This window comes from Protopterus annectens, chromosome 5.part0 (assembly GCF_019279795.1).
Source record: "Protopterus annectens isolate FY-2018-M chromosome 5.part0, PAN1.0, whole genome shotgun sequence".
Classification (NCBI taxonomy): Eukaryota; Metazoa; Chordata; order Ceratodontiformes; family Protopteridae; genus Protopterus; species Protopterus annectens.
The window spans coordinates 1,617,272,724-1,617,289,727 of NC_056735.1; the positions used below are offsets into that span (position 1 = coordinate 1,617,272,724).

The 17,004-nt window shown below is 44.4% G+C and overlaps 1 protein-coding gene across 1 annotated transcript in view; it reads left to right on the forward strand.

Moving 5' to 3' along the window:
- Positions 1-17,004, forward strand: part of NIT2 (nitrilase family member 2) — a 570,156-nt gene that overhangs the window by 327,079 nt on the left and 226,073 nt on the right. The window contains exon 7 of the mRNA XM_044071381.1: positions 6,970-7,048. Coding sequence (XP_043927316.1) covers positions 6,970-7,048 — 79 coding nt within the window. The remainder of the gene's footprint in view (positions 1-6,969; positions 7,049-17,004) is intronic.

Consider the following 17,004-nt stretch of genomic DNA (forward strand, 5'->3'; position numbering starts at 1 on the left):
CACAACTGCTAAAATACCTACTTCAACAAAATCTTCTCACCCCTAACCAACACAGTTTTCGTCCCCACCATAGTAAAGGTGCTGCCCTCCTATCCTTTACCCATACCATTGCAGAAGCCCTAGATAATAATAAACTTATCTCATGCCTCTTCCTAGACCTTTCCAAAGCTTTTGATACTGTCTCCCATCCTCTGCTGCTATCTAAACTTGCTAGTCTCAATCAATCTGCTTCTACCCTTTCCTGGTTCTCCAGTAACTTATCCTCCAGGCAGCAGTCTGTCAAATGGCTCTCCTCCACTTCTCCATTCCTGTCACAACAGGAGTACCCCAAGACTCCATCCTAGGTCCTCTCCTCTTTAACATCTTCACTAATGACCTACACACATCATGCAAACAATCCTCCCTCATCCAATACGCAGATGATTCTACCCTCATCTCCATCTCTGAGCTCCATATTCTCTCTCAACATACTTTCTCATCTACTGAACAGTGGCTCTCTAAAGACCTACTCATCCTTAACCCCAAAAAAACAAACTCATACTATTCCTCCCTGGTCACATACTCACCACAGATCTTCCTTTTATGTCACCTCCTCAAATAACATAATTATTAATCCTGATGCTCATACTAAACTTTTAGGAGTCATCATAGATGATGAACTCCAATTTAATATACACCTCCTCCAATGTATAAAAAAGACTAACCAGAAACTTGGATTGCTCTATCGTAACAAGAAATTTCTAACTCCAAATGCTAGGCTCTCCCTTGCTCAAGCCTTCCTCCTACCCTCCCCTTCTGTATGCTGCCCCTATTTTCACCAATATCCAAGCCACAACTGTTACCTTTTTATGTCTGTATATATCTGTATTGGAGTTTTTCTCCTCGGGTCTCCACTGAAAATGGGCCAAAAACCCAGCTGGACCAACCCGGTTACAAATGTCAATAAATAATAAAATAAATAAATATTGACATAGTTTCAGTTGCAGCCATTATACATCACATATAATCTACTGTAAGTCATTTTCATTCAAAGATTACACAGCTCATTCAATTCCTGCCTTCCCTTAAACCTCATTCTTTCTGCAAAAGATTATTCTGCATGTATTGTTCCCCCAATTTCCATTTTTTCTATGTAATTTACTCCTACTTTTTTCTTAAGATCCAGATTCCAGTTCTTTTATCTGTGTTACTATATCCACTACCTGTAGCATGGTTGGTTTAGACTTTGAGTTCCATTTTTCTAGTAAGTGATTTTTTTTGTTTTGGCAGCCACCAGAATTAAACTCAGCAGTGCCTAACTATGTCTAGGCAGTTCTGATTCTGTATCACAGCTCAAAAAAATAATAATTTCCTTAGCTATACCTATTTGCACTCCCAGTATTTTTGATAGAGTAGTCTGTATGGAATCTTTAAAGTTTGCCAACTCCTTACTCTCCCAATAAATATGTTCCCAATTACCTATTTCTTCTCCATTACATCTCCAACATTTGCCACCTACCTGAGGAAAAATTCTGTGGAATCTGCTTGAGGTATAAAAATACTTATGCAAACACTTCCAAACAAAAATCTTAAATCTTCTAAACTTTTTTGCAAATTTGGAAATTATACATATATCCTTCTATTGTTTCTTTGTGAATTGCTTATCCAATCCTTTCTAACCTCCTCTGATTGATTTCCACAGTTATAGTGCCATATTTTATATGCCTTACTGATTATCTCTTTATTTTAACAGCAGCTTCTGTTCTAGATTATGCTAAAATCTCTACCAGTGCTGGTCTTTCACTTAAGATTCCCTTTGACAGGGAAGGCAATCTGTAGTCTGCAGTCCAAATGTATTTTGGCCTCTTCCCATTCTATTACCTGTCCCTCATTTTCTCCCAGTACCTTATTTCTCCAGTAAATTCTAGCCCCCTGTTACCTATTGTCTGTACCCGTAATTGCAGTCATCCCCATTGGCAGAATTTCCTTTCTGCATTACCTTATTGGCTTAGTTCTTAGAATACTTTCTGCTACTTTATGAATATAATCTGTATGGATGTTCTTCGTGTTTCACTGTTAAAGTCATCACATTTGGGTTATCTGCCTGCAGGTAGCCTCAGCCGGCCTGAATACCAGAGTCTTCGGATTTCTGCGTCGGATGCTGTCGCTTCTTCCTTGACGTCAGGTCGTCGGGTATAAAACATGCAGCTGATGCCATTGCATCAGTCTTTCTTGCCATGCGATGCCCGAAGCAGAAGCAGTTTGCAAGTGTCGGTCAGCCGACTCCTGAAATTTTCGTTTTCGAGTTTCAGACCCGAAGTCTTCAAAAAAGCTAAGTACCCTGTTGGGGATCCTTTTTCTTGCTCTAACCGATGTCAGTAAAAGTTAACAATTGTCTTACCTGTGGAAAACAAATGCCTCATAGAAATTTTCATTCTTACTGCATCCCCTGCTTAGGCTCAGACCACGATGTCCCTCTTGTCGGTTTTGTGCCTTAATTAGTGCCCGAACTATCCGTCGTCGGGCTATTTTTGCAGCTAATCATTTTCGTACTCGTTCTGTGTACTCTGAAATGGCTTCATCAAGCCATCCGACTACCGATCTCCCGAAAAAATGTAAGGTTAAAGACAGAGACAGACCGCATAGGTTCAAAACTGCCGACGACGCTTCCATTAAGCTAGTCGCCAGTCCGCTGGTACTCAGTGAGGTGCTTTCGCAGCCCCTGATACCCGCTACTTCTGATTCACAGGCCTCTACTGAGACCCATTCGGAGTCCGGTATGCCACGAGATGCTTCTTCGACTATGTAACCTGTGGATGTCTCCACCTTGGATGGGTCCGGAGCTGCTGTGCAGGCACCGGCTTCTGAGGGTGTATTCAGGCCTACAAACATTCATATTAAACCAACGCCATCATTTTCATCCAGGCCTAAAACTCGCACCACGCCTAGAAAACCGACAACCAAACCGCTGGCCCATATGCCTAAAAAACAAATGCTTAAAATGGCTGAAGAGCTCATTACCTTGATTAGGGGAAGTCAGCCTTCCCCCTCTAAGAGACCTAGAACTGAGTTTCTTTCTGATTCTTCTGATCAGGAATATGATTTTTCTGCTCCTTCTGATTACCAGGATTTGCCCTTATCTACTTATGAGGATTCTGATGCAGAGGATTCCATTCCCTCTGCTTCCCCTCCAGAAGATTTTTCTTTTGGTGAAACCTTGCACACTCTTAGGGAACATTTCCGCTGGGAAAGCCAGGATTACTCTGACTCCAAAAAGAGGCTTAGGGAATTCTTACTCCTACCTTAACACAGGCCTTTAGCTATCCCTCCTGTTCTGAACATTGTAGATGATGCTTTCTTGGAATCTAGCCTTTCCCCAGACACTTTACCTCCAGCTCCCAGAAAACCTGACAGGTATTACAGAGTACCTGACTCTCACAAGTTCCTTTTCAAGAATCCTTCTGCGGATCCAGAGACCATTTCCCAAGGACCAAAAGGCATTAAGGCTACTGCTGCCAAAAATCCTACCCCTTCTGATAGAGATTCTAGAGCCTTAGACAGATGGGGTAAGAAGGTTTACACTTCTGCTACTTTGGCCATCAGGGCTTTAAATTGCCAGTTTCATATGTGAAAGTATCAGCATCATGTTATGGGGCTACTTAAACAGAAAATGATGTTGATTCCTGACTGTACTGAACACAAAGAATTACAGGATTTAATGCATTCTGCAGAACAAGTTTGTAAACATACTTTGCAATGTGGTTTTGATGCTGTAGAAGCATCTTGCAGGGCTGCTGTCACTGGGTCTGTATTTAGAAGGCATGCCTGGCTTAAGGAACAAAACTTGCCAGATCATGTAAAAGCTAAATTACTGGATGCTCCCTTAAACCAAGACCACCTTTTTGGTAACAAAGCAGAAGAAGTTCTCAAAAGGATGGAGGAAAAAGCTAAATCTATGCAAACTGTTAAATATTTCCTACAAGAACAGCCTCCCAGATTCAGTAGGCATTGGCCTTCTAAGAACTGGTCCTTTATAGTCCCTTCTAGGCCTTTTCAGTCCAAACCCAGGAACAGCAGACCACCTAGGCTACAGTCTCAGGCTTCACACAAACCTAAGCAGTGGGGGGCTCCCACTTCCAAATCAGGGAGCAGTAAGCCACCCCCTCTCCGGAAAAATGGCACAGTGACTTAACCTTAACCCTTCCAAGCCCTGCTCTACTACCTACTCCCTTAGGAGGAAAGCTTGCCCTGCATGCAAAAAACTGGAAACTCATTACCGAGGATGATTGGGTTTTGAACATAGTTTCCCAGGGATACAGATTCCACTTCCACACCCTACCAACACCAAATGGTTGGCCAGACCTACCCCCAAATCAATGGGCAGAGGCCCAACAGCAGGTTCTCTCTCTCCTCAATATCAGGGCTATTCAACCTGTCCCAGCAGAGCAAAGGGGACAAGGCTTTTATTCAAGACTATTTCTGGTACCCAGAAAAGACAACTCCTGGCATCCTATCCTGTACCTGTCTATTCTCAACACCTTTCTGGTAGTTCCAAAATTCAAAATGCTAACTCTGCAACAGCTTCTTCCCATGCTAGCCAAGGATGCCTGGCTGGCAACCCTAGACTTAAAGGAAGCTTACCTGCACATCCCAATAAGGGAATCTTGCAGGAAATACCTACGCTTCAGGTCAGGCTCAGTTCTCTGCACTACCCTTTGGCTTATCTACTGCACCCAGGGTATTCACAAAGAGCCTAGCTCCAGCCATTGCATTTTGCAAGCAGAGAAATATTCAGATTTACCCATATTTGGATGATTGTTTGATTCAGGCAGAAAGCTAGGACTTGCTATTACAACACCTGGCATTCGTAAAGAAACTTCTAACCTCACTAGGGTATACCATCAACGAAAAGAAATCTCACCTAGTATCCTGCCAACAGATTGTATTCCTGGGAGCAAGCTTGAACACAACTTCCCAGATGGCATTCCTCACTCCAGAGAAACAAGTTTACTTGACAACCTCCTTCAAACTATTGGCCACAAAAACCCAGCTATCTGCAAGGAAAATACTGCAAGCCTGGGGTTCATGGCCTCTTGCATTTTACTAATTCCATATGCAAGACTGCATATGAGGAAACTCCAATGGTATCTAAAAAGCCTATAGTGTCATTCTCAGGACCTGGAAACAATGATTTCTATCATTCCTTGTATCAAGACAGAGTTCCTTTGGTGGGCAGAGGCCTGCTACCACAACAAGGGACTCCCTTTCACTCTACACCCCCCCGCCACCCAAACCCTCACAACAGACGCATCAGACTATGCATGGGGGGCTCACATGGCAGGGCAGTGCATTCAGGGTAAAGGGAACCCAGGACAGATGCACCTGCATATCAATCAAACAGAAATGTTAGCTGTACAGAATGCTCTGACAGCCTTCAAAGACCGTATTCTTCCAGGACAACTATTGGTAAAGGCAGACAACACCACAGTTATGTGATACATAAACAAGTAGGAGGGAACCCACTCGTACCCTCTCTGCAGACTAGCCATGGCTCTGTGGAACACAGCCTTGAGCTACCAAGTACACCTGCAAGCTCAATTCCTGCCAGGCATACTAATTTCACTGGCAGACGACTTAAGCAGAAATCTCATGAACCCACACGAATGGAAACTAGATGCCAAAATATTCAACCTCTTGAGGAACAAATGGGGGACTCCAGAGACAGACCTGTTTGCCTCCCCTCAGAACTACCAATTCAACAAATTCTGCACAAGAACTCCCTACAGCCAAGCTTGGAAAGTGGATGTCCTGTCCTTTACCTGGGAAAGCCTCTCAGTTTATGCCTTTCCCCCTCTGCCTCTCCTCTCGAAGGTTCTACTAAAGATCAAACAGGACAAGCCAAGGACAATACTGATTGCACCAGACTGGCCATGCCAGCACTGGTACCCCCTGTTGCGCAGTATGGCACTGCTACAACCATGGCACATGCCTCAGACCCCTTCCCTGCTGTCCCAGCAGGTGGGCCAGATTCTGCACCCTCAGCTTCAAACCCTGAACCTTGCAGCCTGGCTAATTCCTTGTGCTGTCCCTTAGCATCCCTCAGTAAGCAGGTACTGGAGGTCATTTTGGAGACAAGGAGGCCTAGTACTAGAAAATCCTATGCTGAAAAGTGGAAAAGATACTGTTCCTGGAGCCTGACTCCTATATATTTAATTGCTCCCATGTTTGCGTATCTGCAGATTCTTGTGGCAGTTAGAGCCAGTAGAAATGGCTCCTCCCTGCTTCATATAGCAACCTAGAGAGCTGCTTTTGGAATCCATTCTGTAAATCATAGGATCTGTAATAAGGTGTAATCACTTTATTTTTGCACCTTATTCTGCATAATGCCAGATTGTTTTGAAAATGGCCTGGCAAGTGGAATAAGCAGATTTCTTTTTTTTTTTCTCTCCATGGGGGGCTGCAGCCTTGTAGCCAGTACCAGAAGCCACCCCTAGTGATTCTATTATTGTTTGGGATACTCAAGATCTGTTTCTGTGTAGCATAGTGCTATAGCTGTTAGCAGTGCTACTTCAAAGCTCTTGGCTATTTGGTTTGTTTCCCAGCCATGATTTCTTCTTTGCATGGTCTGTATTTCTTTCCTGTGTCCCCTAGGTTTATGCAAAGTACTTCCTCATCTCAAGGATATGTTTCTCATAATTGCCTGTGGGTATGCTTGTGGTGTGTGTGTGTGTGTGTGTGTGTGTGTGTGTGTGTGTGTGTGTGTGTGTGTGTGTGTGTGTGTGTGTGTGTGTGTGTGTGTTCCATTACATTTTATTGGAAGTTTGCTGTATCTGCATACACTCTGTCTCTGCAAAAACAATGAATTCTATGAAGTAGGTATGAAAAGATCTGCCTTCTGTTTAGCATTGTTGTGTATATTATTAGCACAGTGAAATACCTCTTAAAATGCAACTTTATTTAGTTTTTTTTTTCTTTCTTTCTTTGTTGCAGGGTGCCAGTTGCTGGTTTACCCAGGGGCTTTTAATATGACAACTGGACCGGCTCACTGGGAGTTGCTGCAAAGAGCAAGGTTTGTATTTTATAATGTATCTTAACTGAGAACAATTTATTGATGAGCCAAACTAGCACAGCTAAGTTTCTGCCCATTGCATAGTTTTAGGGTTATAGGGATTAAGCCCTCAGGAATAAACATCGTTGCTTCAGAACAATCTTTGATGTGTTTTTTTTTCTGTCCCCATCCCCTGAGAAAAGCTGTAGTTCTTTGAAAGTAGTAACATATGATTGCCTTATAAGATTCCTCGGATAACCTTTGAGGACTGCCATATAGTCTACTGGTGAATTAATTGAAATTTCCTGAAAAATCTAAAGTTGCGGTAGATGCTTCCATGACAGCTGTGTGGGCTATCTCAACCAGCAGTTCATCACATCATAACCTCATTCCCCATGTAGAGGGGGCTTTTAGTGCAGTATCTTGGCAGTTCATGTAGCTTGCATTGGAAGACCTTATAGGAGTTCTTGCCTAGTTTTGTATTAGTTCTTTCTTATCTGTTTGAGGCCTGGACTGGAACATAGCTGGTGTGAATACCTATTGTGAAACTCTTCTTCAGGCTTCTTCATTTCTTAAATCAAGGATGGAGTCTAAAAAGTGGTCAGGATTACTTTTCCACTGTGCTTATGACTGTAAAATAGACTGACAAGGCAATCAAATTGTTTAATTTCTCTTAGGTCTAGGTTTTTTTAAATTTAAGTGAGAAAATCTGGGCCAGATGACTGTAGCCTTTGTGGAAGACCCGTGATGAAAAAAAAAGAAAAACATAAGAAACCAAAGAATACTACTGTTCTTCTTCTTTTGGGCAGTGCCGTTGATGTTTATCTTCACGGTGTCATTCCCCAAATGTAGGTCTTGGTCCAGGCAGAGCGAGTCCCCTTCCAGTAACAGATTTTGCTGCTTTTCCTTGTCATCTCCTACAAAGTCTCTGGCTTCCTTCCATACATGCACCCAGGCTGTTGTAGTACAAGCTCTAAGGGGAGAAAATAGAAGCCTTGGTGCCATAAACACTTTGTACTTTATTGCTGCTGTTGAGCGTGCTCCTCCTGGCTTTCAGAAGTTCAGCTGTCTGCTCTGATCTTCCATTGCTGGCAGATAACGCCCTTTTGGGGAATCTTTCCGCACCTTTTAATTTTTCTTATTTTTGACTAAATGCGTACCAGGTTTGTTTAAGAAGACCAGCTTTTTATTTTGTTTACTGTTTTACCAGTAATTTCTTATCTGACCGGATTTGTTTAGATGAGAATGTGTATTTCTATTTGGGAAACTTCTCTATGATAAAAGTGTGCTGCTTTTGTCCTATTTGTATTTTATTTTAAGGACTTGTATATTTTTAGGGAAAAGTAAGTAGGGAGAATTTAATAAAGCTTACACGGTCTTTTTTACCATGTAGGCATCATGGCATGCTGCTTACACAAAAGTAAGCAGGTTTACAATCCAGTAAGTAGTGCTGAGCGGCGTGCACGAGCACCAGCACAGGAAGTTCCATGGCATGCAAATCACCTCACAAAGAGGTGAATATCATGCAAATGAGGGAGGTAGAGCAATCCAGCAAGCAGATAGGCAGTCCTGAAGACCTCGTGTTGGTGTCTGTAGTGTGCATGGAAAAATTCTGTGTACAGAAGTTTAGACAGACAGTGGGCTGTAAAAACAAAGGTAGATGGACAGAAATGGCATAGCACATACAAATATGAGGAAAACTATCCACCGTGTGTCCAAAAATGTAAGAGAAATAAGTTAAAATAATTTTATTTTTTTTTTATTATCTGGGTAGGTTTGCACAGCATGCAGCAGTGTACAAACATGCTTTTATGAAGAAAAAAAAAAGTTGGAAAAACCAAATGTAATCGTATGTGACAGAAATGTATTATAGGACCCTGTGTGGAATATCTACAATGGTGAAATGGTACTGTTGCTAACGAAGCAGGGCCTGGAACCATGTAGGTTTCAGGTTGCCTGCACAGATCCCTATGCAAATGAGCTGGGGTTACTGAATAGCACAAATGGGTATCTGTGTCTGCATATCCCTTCCATGTAGGGATAGAACCATGTTGGTGTCCACAGAAGAGGTAGCTGACATCAAGGGATGTGTCTGAGGATTTGTAAGCTCATTGGAGATCAGCTGCACATGTTTGCCAGCGCGCCACTGTGCTCAGCAGGGGGTTGTGTACACTGGCTGCTAAGCTTTATTTACCTTCGGGGTGCATGTTTCCATGTGTTTGCGTGGTGCGCTGCCATGCTGAGCATGACCTTTCAGGGGGATGTGTACAATGTCTGGACTGCTGCGTTTTGTTTACCTTCACCGTGTTCGTTTCCATGAGTTTGTGTGGTGCGCCACAGTGCTCAGTGTATCTAAAAGCCAGTGATATATTAATTACTGATGACTCATGTTTCACTTAAACTAGGGCCATTAAATGTTCTTAATGATGTACTTAGCAGGTGGAATGCATCACAGGCAGCCAATCACACAGGCTGCACCTACAGCAGAGCATTATAAAGGGTGTATAACCCTACAATCTGATTTCTGCCCCATGGTCTACACCAGTGGAGTACAGACTTAGGAATTTTAACTGAAGGAATGCTAAGGGCTGCTGCAGGTCTGCTACATCTGTATGTGCTAGATGCTGAGGTCATTGCTGCTACTGCTGCTGACAATAGGCCTCTACTGAGAAGGAGAAGAGTGTTCAGGCCCAGGGTAACCTTCCAGGAGCTACATGAGCTGGAGATTGTGGAGCACTACAGGGTGAACAGGGACATACAACAAAACACACTGAGCTCTGCCGCCCTCAGCTCAGACCCAGAACAAACAGAGGGGAACGCATCCCAGTGGAAACAAAGGTATGTGTAACTCTTAGGTACTAGCTACAGTACTTTCCAAAGACCAACTGGGGACATGATGGGGATTTTGCAGGCATCAGCATCCAGGGTACTCCTCCAGTTCCTGGATGCCATGCTACCACATGCCAGTGAGCACATTTATTTTCCTCTCACCCCTGAGGCAAGGGCCAGTAATATGCAACACTTCTGTCATGTAACACACTACCCTGAGGTACTGGGTGCCATAGATTGCACTCGTACACATCAAGGCACCACCCAGTGAGGGGGGTAGAATCTATGCCAACCACAAAGGTTAACACTCCATCAATTGCTAGGTCATGTGCAATGCCCAGGGAATTATAATGAATGTGTGTGCTGACAGCCCTGGCATTTATCACAACTCACATATCTGGCACACATCACAGCTGTACCAGATGTTTGCTAGGGGGGACATCCCGCATGGCCATTTACTGGGGGATGCTGGCTACGCACTGTAACCGTGGATGATGACACCCATCAGAAATGCACGTACGCCTACAGAAGAACGCCATAATGAGGCACACGCACAAACTAGGAACATCATAGAGGGTGTGTTTCAGCTACTGAAGTCACTGTTCCGGTGCCTTGATATGTCTGGTGGAGCCCTGCAGTACATTCCTGCCACACGTGCACAGATGTTCACTATATGTGCCATGATGCTCACTATGATCCTGTGGAAACAGGTGCAGCAGGATCAGCAAATGGAAGGTATACTCAGCCCCCCACCAGTGCCTAGGTCCCTACAGCTACACACAGGAGGACTCAGAGTAAGAAGCCCCTAAGGATGTCCCTATAGGCAGATGTAAGCATGCCCAGTATGCCCTGGCCTTGGCCAGGAGACAACGCATAGCACATGCACTGACAACCTAGGGCCCTAGGAACTGACACCTTACTCCGACTCGCATACATATAGTAAAAAGGATGCCAGCCAGCCCACACAGCCTTTACCTAACCATGTATTAGCTGTATACTTCATGCATCAGACGGAGTCAGCCCCGAACTACAGGTCTGTCAACCTTTGTAAGGTTCACAAGGTAAGTCACTCACCTATACACCACTTGTAAGGCGTACTAAAATATGGTAGCATATGTATGGACTTGCTGCAAGTATGCAAAGGAATGTAGTGGGCTACTGGACTGCTTGGAGAGATCTAACAGCCACATGGAGAACAGGTACCCTGTCCAGTAGTATCTGTGCCATAATATTCACTGGGCCACATGGCTGGAAGATCCACTACATTGTTCAAGGGAGATGGCAAACAGTGGGGTCACAGGACAGTCGCACAACTGTCTATGCCAGCAGATCATGGGCTGGTCAGGTCATCCCCCACCCCCAGCATGTCAGTGTTCCCATACAACTGTTGTAACAGTAAGTCAGCAGTGATATGTCAGCAAACTAGCCAATTCCAGGGCTGTGGCATAGAACCTGGGCACACATTGTATGTCTCACATAACACAGGGGTGACAACGCATGTCCGTATGCTGTTGAGTGTGTGAGGAATGACACATCTATGTCTGGGGGGCCGATGTGGCTCAGTAGGCTAGAGACGTTAGCATGGGTGATGGTGTTGATGGTTTGAATCTGGCAGCATCCGCATCTTTTGCATGTGAGGTAGTCGTATGGTGTTATTCACACAGACTGTCTTACTCCTCAATCTGTCACTGCAGGAAAGTTGGACAAAGTCAGAGAGAATAGGAGGATAAAGGGCCAAAACTACAGACAGACATTATACCTGCTCTGATTAACCAAGAAGGTGACTCATATAACAGTGGGTTGCATCAGAACAGAATATCTGCAGGATTTAAAGTCTGTCACTTAAATGTGTCAGTACTTAGTACAATTCAGTGACTGCATTATACAATATTTTACCAGAACACCGCACCAGAGGTTGTCTGCACTAAAACATCAAAACAGTTGTCCAAAGTAACAAGACCAAGGCCGCAGCAGTACATAATCCACTGACCCATAGACCCCTGTGCCTGCGGATTGTCACCATGTAGACAGACACAGGTGAGCAGGAGGTGTAATGTACAGTGGTTTCAACGCATGGCTTGGACAGGCCAAATTGTCCTGGCCACATGTTTGCCTGTCTGACTGCTGCCAGCCACATATGGCCATACTGGTAACTGTACACACATAGCAGGGATATTAACAGGTATCCCACTCCTTGGACACTAGATACAATAACAGTACCAAGCAATATCACTCTACAGGCCACACATGCTGTTCAACACAAGGCTACTTTGCATACTCCACAAGTACATTGCCAGCAGTCACATATACAGATGTAACCTGTGGCTCATGTGATAAATACTGCGAGCTATAGTGTGTAATAGTAGATAGGTAGTGTTTCTAATCTCATATCAGCCAACTGTATGTATGTATGTGTGTGTGTGTGTGTGTGTGTGTGTGTGTGTGTGTGTGTGTGTGTGTGTGTGTGTGTGTAAATATAGCTCCTTGCAGCACTACGGACATGCCCATATGGACTATCCCTGTGCAATGGATATGCATTTTATGGCACTGTAACTAGCTTCTGGCCTCTTAATTGTCCTCCTGTACAAAGCCTGCTGATGTCATCCACAGTAAGAGCACTGGCTGACAGTCTAATACCGTATAAACTCCGTGGTGCACGTGATAAGTACTGCGAGCTGTAGTGTGTAGTTTTAGATAGGTAGGGGTTCTAATCTCACATCAGCCAATGCTGTGTGTGTGTGTGTGTGTGTGTGTGTGTGTGTGTGTGTGTGTGTGTGGACATTCTCATATTGTCTATCCCCGTGCAATGGTTATGCATTTTATGGCCCTGTAACTAGCTACTGGCCTCTAAATTGCCCTCCTCTACAAGGCCTGCCTGATGTCATCCACCTTAAGAGCGCTGACTGACAGTCTAATATCAGATAAACTCCGTGGCACATGCGATAGGTATTGCGAGCTATAGTTCGTAGTAGTAGATAGGTAGGGATTCAAATCTCACATCAGCCAACTCTGTGTGTATGTGTGTAAGTATAATCCCTTGCAGCACTATGGACATGCCCATATGGGCTATCCCCTTGCAATGGTTATGCATTTTATGGCCCTGTAACTAGTTGCTGGCTTCTAAGTTGCCCTCCTCTACATAATCATAACTGACGTCCTCCACCTGTCTGACCCAGACATAGGATATTTGTAGATGTGTCAACTCCATCACCACACCTTGCAGACTTGTCAGTTCAGAAAACCCAGATGACACATATCAAGGGTAGCAGACCTTATCACAAAGTCTGAATGCATGATTACGCTGACTTCCCCCATTGTCCCTGATAGACTGTTCTACACATATGCACTTACGGAGCCACGCACGTATACTGCCATACCTTGCTGACATCATATTTCTGCTGTGCTGCCATGCCATCCTGTGTCGCTGTATTGATGCCATATGTCCATAGTTTATCCCCTTAGACTCCTGCAACAGAGTCATTCACAGGTCCATGACACACCTGTCATTCTGTAACACTACCCCCAACACAACATCATGCAACATAAGATACACAAAGTGCGTTGCGTAGTCATGACATATGCCAGCATACAGTACCTGTTGTGGACCACAACAAGTAGCATGGCAAAACAATACTGCACTACACTAGTACATGTGAAATAATATAGTTACCTTGTGCATCAGACACATAGTTGCATATGTTCTTCGTGTTTCACTGTTGCAGTCATCACATTTAGGTTATCCTGACAGGGGTAGCTCTCAGTCGGCCCGAATACCAGAGGCTTAGTATTTCTGCGTTGGTTGCTGTTGCTTCAGGACTGACGGCAGGTCATCAGTGGTATAAAACCAGGCAGCCGGCACCATTACATCAGTCTTTCTTGCCAAGGAGCCCAAAGCAGAAGCAGTTCTCATGAGTGCCAGTCGGCCGCTACCTCAGTTTCATTTCCAAATTGAAGTTGAAGTCTTCTAAAGCTAATTACCCCATTGGGGATCCTTTTTTCTTGCTCTAACCGATGTCAGAAAAAGTTAACAATTGTCTTGCCTGTGGAATGCAAAAACCACACCGAGACTTCCATTCTTACTGCGTCACTTGTTTGGGCCCAGACCATGACATCCCTTGCTGTCGCTTTTGTGCTTTGTTCAACGCCAGAAATATACGTTGTCAAGCCCTTATTGTAGCTAGATATTTTCATTCTCAGTCCTCGAATTCCAATATGGCTTCGGTAAGCCATTCGATTACTGATCTTCTGAAAAAACGTAAGGATAAAGACAGAGACAGACCGCACAGGTCCAAAACTGCCGATGATGCTTCCATTAAGCTAGTCATCAGTTCTCCGGTCCTCAGCCCCTGATGCCCGCTTCTGTGGATTCGCAGGCCGCTACTGAGACCCTTTTGGTGTCCGGTATGCCAAAAGACTCTTCTTCGACTAAGGGTCCTGTGGATGTCTCTACCTTGGATGGGTCCAGAGCCGCTGAGCAGGCACTGGCTTCTGAGGAAATACTTTGCACTACCGATACTCGACACAAACCAAAGACTTCTTTCGCGCTTTCAGTTCTTTCTAAAACTACAGAGTTTCTAAGGCCCAGGGTATAAATTGCACCCAAAAAACTGATGACCTAAGCTCAGGCACCTGCTTCCTTGCCTCAATCTCAAATGCTTAAAATGGTGGAAGTCCTTATCATGCTTATTAGGGGAAGCCAGGCTATCCCTTCGAAAAGGAAAAGAGCCTTATCCCCAGTAGTTTTATCTGAACAGGAGTCCAATGACTCTGATGCTTCTGAATGTGAAGACATGCACCACCTCTCTGCTTATGAGGATTCTGATGCAGAGGAATCCATTCCTTCTGCCTCTCCACCTGAGGATTTTTCATTTGGTGAAACCCCTCATACTTTAAGGGAGCATTTCCAATGTGAGTGTCAGGACTATCCTCAGTCAAAAAAGAGACTCGGGGAATTCTGTTTACCACAGCACAGACCTTTGGCCATTCCTCCTGTCCTGGATGTTGTTGATTATGTTTTTATGGAATCCAGTTTGCCTCCTGACACCCTTCCTCCTGCTCCCAGGAAACCTGACAGGTACTACAGAGTCCCTGGCTCTCACAAATTCCTTTTCAAAAATCCTACTGCTGACCCCGAGGTCATCTCTCAAGGGCCTAAAGGAGTTAAAGCAACCTCAGCTAAGAATTCCACCCCCTCAGACATGGATTCCTGAGCTTTAGACAAAGGGGTAAAAAAGTATACACCTCTTTTACTCTTGCTATTAGAGCACTAAATTGTGAGTTCCACATGCTGAAATATCAGCAGCATACCATGGAACTCCTCAAACAAAAATATCTTCCTTTCCTGCTTGTGCAGAAAATAAAGAATTACAAGAGCTTATGCAGTCTGCAAGCCAAGTTACTAAGCACACCTTGCAATATGGCATTTATGCCCTAGAAGCATCTTGCAGGGCAGTAGTCACTGGTTCGTTCCTTAGAAGGCATGCTTGATTTAAGGAACAAACCTTGCCAAACTATGTCAAATCAAAGTTATTGGATGCACCATTGAACAAAGATCATTTGTTTGGCACCAAGGCAGAAGAGGTCTTAAAAAAGATGGAAGAAAAAGCTAAACCTATGCAGACAGTTAAAGACTTTTTACAGGTCCAGCCTCCGAGGTTCAGTAGGCATTGCCCGTCCAAGCACTGGTCCTTTCTGGCCCCCTCCAGGCCAGCTCAGCCCAGATCCAGGGGAAGCAGACCCCCTAGACAGCAGCCCCAGAAAATGCAGAGATCTAAGCAATGGAGTTCCTCCTCTTCAAAAACAGGGAGTGCTAAGCCACCCCCTTATGATAAGAACTCACAATGACTTTCCACCTCCACCCCTTACCTCTGCCCACCTGCGTGTGCCTTTAGGAGGAAAACTCTCCTTCCATGCAAACAACTGGGCCTCTATCAGCAACGACAGATGGGTCCTCAACATAGTGTCCCAGGGATACAAATTTTATTTCCACACTCTGCTAACCCCAAAAGTGTTCCCAGATCTTTCTCCAAACCAGTGAACAGAGGCCACAAAGCAAGTCCTTTCCCTGGTCTCCATCAGGGCAATACAGCATGTTCCTGCAGACCAGATAGGCCAAGGTTTTTCTTCAAGACTATTCCTGGTACCCAGAAAAGAGGGCACCTAATACCCAATCCTCGATCTATCCATTCTAAACACCTTTCTGGTGATACCAAAATTCAAAATGCTCACCCTCCAGCAGTTTCTTCCTATGCTTTCCAAGGATGCTTGGTTAGCCACCCTAGACCTAAAAGAGGCTTACCTACACATCCCAATTAGGGAATCTTGCAGGAAATATCTACATTTCAGGGCAGAATCTATGCACTTTCAGTTTTCCGGGCTTCCCTTTAGCTTTTCCACTGCTCCCAGAGTTTTCATAAAATGCCTGGCTCCAGCCATTGCTTTTTGCAGACAAAGAAATATTCACATGTACCCCTACTTAGACAATTGCCTGATTCAGGCAGACAGTCAGGAAAAGCTGTTACAGCACCTGACTTTTGTAAAGGACGTACTGACCTCCCTGTGGTATACTATCAACGAAAAGAAATCAAAACTAGTACCCACACAAAAATTGTATTCCTGGGAGCAAGCCTGGACACAGCATCCCAGATGGCATTCCTTCCAGAAAAACAAGCCTACCTGACAGGCTACTACTTTCAATTAGCCACTAGAACCTAGTTATCCACAAGGAAAATCTTGCAAGCTCTAGGGTTCATGGCATCCTGCATTCTACTCATTCCATATGCCAGACTGCATATGAGGAAACTACAATGGTAGCTTAAAAGCCTTTGGTGTCAACACTCTCAAGACCTGGAGACTGTCATACCAATGATACCTTGTCTAATGTCCAGTATCTGTGGCCTGTAGGAACTGGGTATGTGTGGGCATACTGACTGTGTGCGGAGACAGTGGGGGCAGAAGAGGGATGTCAGACCCTGACAACCCCACCTGTGTCTCACTATGGCCACCACCATCATCAGAGTCTGATGAGACACTGACATCCGATTGTGAGGGGGATAGACTCCAACCCCCCCTTCCCCGGTCACCTGTGAAAACCAAGACAAAAGCAGTACATTACTACCTGCACTATTATGTATAGTAATCCATACAGA